The sequence below is a fragment of the Aristolochia californica genome, unplaced genomic scaffold (genome assembly GCF_029961685.1).
Source record: "Aristolochia californica isolate CCGP_79_NKW_82.1479 unplaced genomic scaffold, dmAriCali1.0.hap1 SCAF_8, whole genome shotgun sequence".
NCBI classification, from domain to species: domain Eukaryota; kingdom Viridiplantae; phylum Streptophyta; class Magnoliopsida; order Piperales; family Aristolochiaceae; genus Aristolochia; species Aristolochia californica.
This window is the reverse complement of record NW_027182279.1, coordinates 6085095-6091024: the sequence shown is the minus strand read 5'-3', so window position 1 is coordinate 6091024 and position 5930 is coordinate 6085095. Positions and strand designations below refer to the sequence as shown.

The 5930-nt window shown below is 35.3% G+C and overlaps 1 protein-coding gene across 1 annotated transcript; it reads right to left on the bottom strand.

The window, feature by feature from the left end:
* Nucleotides 1-3765: 3765 nt before the first annotated feature.
* Nucleotides 3766-4462, bottom strand: LOC137938221 (pistil-specific extensin-like protein). Its single transcript, XM_068783213.1, has 2 exons — nucleotides 4270-4462; nucleotides 3766-4112 (listed from the first exon to the last, which is right to left on the bottom strand). The coding sequence occupies exons 1-2, from the start codon at nucleotides 4460-4462 to the stop codon at nucleotides 3766-3768; spliced, it is 540 nt and encodes a 179-aa protein (XP_068639314.1).
* Between the last annotated feature and the right edge of the window lie 1468 nt (nucleotides 4463-5930).

Genomic DNA, 5930 nt, shown 5'->3' with positions numbered 1-5930 from the left:
TACTCCAAGTTTACATTCCATAAAAAAATTTATCATGTGAGTTTTGTCAATTAAGCAAGCATCAAAGAAGTATTTTTCATCTCCCTCAAATGACTCAAGTGGTAGTCCGTTTTCCATATCAATGTTTGGGAACCTCTTAATATATTAAACATCTCTCATTCACAATATTTTATTGTATTGTAGATGATTACTCTCGTGTCACTTACAATTTCTAATGAAGGGTCGCTCTAAGTAGTTAGTATCTTCGCCTATTTCTATGCCATGGCAGAGACTCAATTTGTTTTTTTTAAAAAGGTATTTTGATCAAATAATACCAAATAATACCTTTCTCACTCATTTCAGTCATTTTGCAAACAAAAAGGCATTATTCACCAAACCTCTAGCGCCTATACTAAAATGGTGTAGCCAAAAGAAAAAAATAGGCAGCTATTTGAAGGGTCTCGGTCCCTTATATTTTCCAGCATAATTCCCAATCTTATTGGCCCTATGCAATTATTATTGTATACTATCTCTTCAATAGGATGCCTTCTTTTGTTTTTCAAAACTCGTCTACCATCTCCTTACTCCTACCATAGATAAAGTCCTTTCCACTTCCTCTAAAGACCTTTGGGTGCATTTCCTTTGTTCACAACTCTACTCTTAGTCAAACCAAATTAGATGCTTGAGCCTTTAAGTGTGTCTTCCTCTGATTTACCCAAGGTAAAAAAGGATATGTTTGTTACCACCTAGGACTATACCATACCTTTATTTATGGCAATCAGCCATTCTATTTTGGATAAAAATCACTCTCTACAGGTTTAAATCCCTTTGAGACATTGGACAATCAATTGCTTCATCCAGATGTTGAAGACACTTTTCCTCCCATGGCTCCTCCATCACCTGGGCCAACGAATAGTTCTAAGGCAATTCCTTCTAGTCCTTTGATTCCTTCTCCTTCCATTCCATTTGGCCCTCATTATGAAACTGACCCATTAACATTAGAAAATAACCTCGCTAATGTGTCCCTACATGGCCATCTACTTCCCATCCTATATCCAACTTTGTCTCTACTCATTGTTTGTCTCCAAGTTGCCAATCATTCCTTGCACTCTTTCTTCCATCATTCATCCTAAAGGTTTTCATGAAACCCTACAACATCCAGGAGTGGAAAGCAGCCATGGAAGAAGAAATGGCAGCTATGCATTCCATCCACTCTTGGAATCTCATGACATTTTCATCTAAAAATAAACTCATTGGGTGCAAGTAGGTATTTACTAACATAATGTGGATGGCAGTGTTAGTCATGTCAAAGCCTGATAAGTTGCCAAGGGGTAAACTCAATCCTATGGGATTGATTATGAAGATACCTTCTCTCCCATTGCTAAAATGAACTCGGTACATGTTCACATCTCCCTTGTAACAAACTTTCAATGGGATCTTGTTCAACCTTATACAAAAAATGTTTTTTCTAAATGCTGACTCCAAGAAGAAGTTTACATGGTACAACTACTTGATTTTTGTGGTTGAGGGGGAGAAAGTATACAAACTTTAAAAATCCATATATGGCTTAAAATAGTCTCCCCAAGCATGGTTTGACAAGTTTAGCAAGGTAATTCTTGGGCTCAAATTCAAAAATGTGAAATTGACCTCTCCATATTTGTCAAACACACTAACAACGACACAATACTCATGGTTATCTATGTGGATGATATTATCTTAATTGATAGTGATAAAAGTGGAATAGAACTAAGTAAGACATTCAAAACCAAACATTTGGGTTTACTCAAAGATGGCATAGAGTTATAATAATACAAGTTGGTTTATGTACTGTTATGTATTTTGAAGGATGTAGCCCTAAGGACAATGGTCATTGTAAATACCCTCTCAAAACTAAAAATAGAACCTCAAGGTATGAGGAAGAGCATTAAGCTCAATTTTCATAAGCACAGTTTTTGCTCCCTCTCTCTCACACATTTCCTTTCTTTTTTCTCTCCCTTGGGTTCTTCTCCTTGCCTCTCCATGAGCTAGAGCTCTTCTCTTCTCCTCCTCTCTTCTTCAGTCTTCTCTCTTTTTTTAATCTCTTGTTGTTATTATGTAAAGAAGACCCTAGAAATCAACAAAGGAATTGCATCTAAAATGCTTAATTTTTTCTATCATCAAAGTGAGGATGATAGTGAAACCTATGTCAACACCCAAGTCATGACAAGATCCCTATTTTACTCCTCTAAAAATCTCAATTTTATTCCCTAACTCCTAAACTAACTTTAAGTATAAAAACTATGGTTTCTATCAGGAACTCTACAATATTGGAAGATGAAATACCATCTAAGTAAAAAAATGGGGTTTGGAAACTTGCCAATCCTTTTAAGTCAATCATACCAATGAAATGTAAGTTCATAAGGAAGAAAATGTGGAAGAACGAATTGAAAGATCCAATGCTCATCTAGTTGCCAAAGGCTTCCCTTAGTAGTACAATATGGACTACAATGAAACTCTCTCTAATTGTTAGGATTCAGTCTACAAGGGCAATGTTGATATTGGTTTCATAATATGAATATGATTTGTTGGAATGGATGTTAAATGTACTTTCTTGAATGGAAAGCTAGATGACAAAATTTATATGGAGCAACCTCAATGATTTAAGTGTTGAAGCAAGCATCAAGACAATGGAACATAAAATTTCATAAATCAGTTGAGGCAAATGGTTTTTATGCCTTATCTGAAAGACCATTCTGTTAACATCAGAATAGTGGGAGATAAAACTGCATGCCTTACTCTTTATGTGGATGCTATTTTACCAGTTGGAAATAAAGTAAATTTCTCGAAGGTATTAAAGAATAGTTATTTAAAACGTTTAAAATGAAACATGTTGAAGAAGCTCCTTATATTCTTGACATTAAAATTCTATTAGTATAAAGCTTTACTCTGAGCTCCTCATATTATAAGAGTGATATGGATGGTGGATTACCTTAAAGGTCTAGCTTTTCTATTAGATATGCACTTGAGCGAGTATGTGAAAGGGTCTTAATATGAAGGATTGTTGGATGTCTAAAAATGTTAAGGCCTACGGAAATGATGTGCATAGTTTCCTTAATAGAGAATAGTTAACCTGGTAAAGAACTTTACTCTAGGCTCAGTATGGTATAAAAAGTAGACTATCGAACCTGACTTATGCAACTTCAATTGATTCTCTACCCTTAAATTGTCGAAAGACTATATTGGGGTAAGCCCAGGTTAACTATACATGTATGTGAAAGAACTTCAGATAATGCCTGAGTCATTGTTGCATTTTATATGTAGTTTGGAAAAAAAAAAAAATCTCAAATTTTCAAACCAACTGTGGTTTCAAAATTAAATTTTTAATTACGAGTTTTAGTGAATAATTTTTAACTTGGTTTATTAATAGAACATTTAATAAACAAGTTTAACTTGTTTTTTAAATTTTTTTACTAAATTTGAAACCACTATAGCTTTAAGGTCGGCTGTCTAATGTAAGCTAGCTAAGTTTGTATATAGGTTGATAGAGAGAATAATGGCCAACAAATCCCCCTATAGAAGTTGACAGTTTGGATTATCGGTAACTTCAGTTTATCTTCTACATCTTATGAGTGGGGGATGTTAAAATACTTGTGTGGCTGAAAGAACTTCAAAAATAATTTCGAAAACAAAAGATAAGCATTCCTTAAAAAGTATTCTGGAGATACAAATGCAACAAGATGGTAGTTGTATAAACGAATACAGCAAACCGCAACGAAGAAAATGATTAAAACCCTTCATAAAAAGGTATTAGTAGTTACTGCCTTCACTCTGGTCGTCGCCGCTAGTGTCAGGTTCATCGCACATGGGAGACGTGAAGAACAAGGGTTCGAGGGTGTATCTGTTCTCACCACGGTAGACATGCGAAGGTTGCCGGAGCTTCACCCCCGACTTCCCGCCAGCGAAGTCAGTCAGGATATTACATTGAGGATCCGGCGAGCTAACCAGCCTGACTGAGCATCCGTCTGCGTTTATTTCTTTTCCATTGATGTGTTTATCAATAGAAATATCATATTCACCTTCATCGTCTGTTTCGTCACTGGCGTAGTAAACCACCCTCTTTCGCTCGTCTGTGCATGAAAAAGCCACCTTACAACCTGTCCAGTTTCGTCACATTAACAGTAGTCATCGTTTGAAGGTTTTGGAATATTAGAAGCTCATACAATAACGAACCAAACACCCTGTAATGCCTAAATCTTTCAGTAGCTTAAGCTTTTCTTGCAAGAATTAACTAAAAGACGAGGAGATTCGTACCTTTGATGGGAGGTCCCTCGAACGCCCACTGGTTCCATCCCTGAGTGCAGTCTTGGCAGAGTACTTTGCCTCCGACATGGATTACCCGAGCTTCGCCTTCTCGGTATTCTGTAGCATTGCAAACGCTCAGAAGGATCAGAGCTACAAGCATCAAAGCTCTCTTCATCCCTTCCGCAACTCTCCTAGGTCTCATGGGCGTCAACAAGATGGGTAAAGAAATAGGAGAAACAGATGGGATTGACAGTCGTGGAGAACCTTATCTGATTAAATAATGGATTGTTGGAAAGAACATGAATAGCACAACTGGGATACGTGCCTTCCATTTTCTTTTAATCCTGTAGCTGGCTACGTCCAATTTCAATGAAACTATATTTTCGTATCTTCCATCTCCACCGACTTCTCTTGGTCAAATCATTAGCCTTTCACTTCAATTTTTTGGGTATTTTTAATCTTTTCATGTGGCGTTGTTAGAGTCAAATTGCAGAAGAGAATGACAAAGAATTTCATGGGCGTTTAGTTTAAACCATGAAGAAATATAAAAAATTTCATGACATTCCACACATATGCCAGTAATTTCTACTTCATTTTAGTGAAAGATAATAATTAAGCTATTATTTAATGTTTTTAGGTAACATTGTATACAACAATAAGAAAAACAATATTTAATGATCAAGTGTTTAGCCATGAAACAAAATCCATTGTAAAACATGTTTTTACGACGAAAAAACACTTCGTTGATTAGTCTTTTAGTGATGAATGAGCAAATTCATCACTAAATGTCTCCTTTAGCAATAAACTCTCTAGTTTGTTGCTAATACTCTTTTGTCGAGAAACTGAAACTTGTTCTCACCAAGACATCTAGCAATGAATATTTTTCTTCAATGTTAATATTGTTTACTGTGCGAAGAGTACCTTTGGCGATGAATATATGCTTTTGTCACTAAAGATCACCTTTAGCGACAAACTTACTGAAAGATGATTGAAAGAAGAATTTGATTTTGAATTTGAATTCTTTTATTTGATTGTTACAAATAAGATTTTCACATATTTATACAAGATTATCCAACTTCTATTAGCAAAACACTCTTGGACTAGTTAACTTTGTAAAGAAACAAATCTCCTATTTTTAGGTAATGTTATCTTGAGAATCTCTAAGATTTTGGTAGAATTTTTCTCTTCGATTAGCTGGTATAGACATGCTTGGTGTTTTAAATTGTAGCAGTTTTTGTAACATTATCTTGGCATTGCTGAATTGTCTATCACCCCCCTTAAAATTTGGTTGTAGTAAGTGATGAAAACTGTTGAATTTTTTAAAAAGAGAAATACTTCACTGACTTGTTGTAATTTGAGTTCAGTGAGTCTTTATTTATAACAGAGAAAAAAGGTAGAATTCTATGCCGATTAAACCACTCGTGTCCCAGTTCCACACAAAAATTAAATATTAAAAGATTAGTACTAAAACAATTGAACATAAATAGAAGATAAACATAACTAACATACTTTTAATTGAGAGTCTTCTGTGAGGCCTCCTCTTGTGAGAGTCTTGTAAGACTCCACCATCAATTTTAGCTCTATGGGACTTATTGCTATGAGAGTCAAGTAAGACTCTTCCTTACCTTCTCTTCAATACTCCCCCTGAAGTTGGAGTTTATAACACCAGC

Coding starts and splice junctions, on each gene's coding strand:
- LOC137938221 (XM_068783213.1), bottom strand. CDS start 4,462: ATGAGACCTAGGAGAGTTGCGGAAGGGATGAAGAGAGCTTTGATGCTT. Junction 4,113..4,269: donor CGAGGGACCTCCCATCAAAG/GTACGAATCTCC, acceptor GAAACTGGACAG/GTTGTAAGGTGGCTTTTTCA.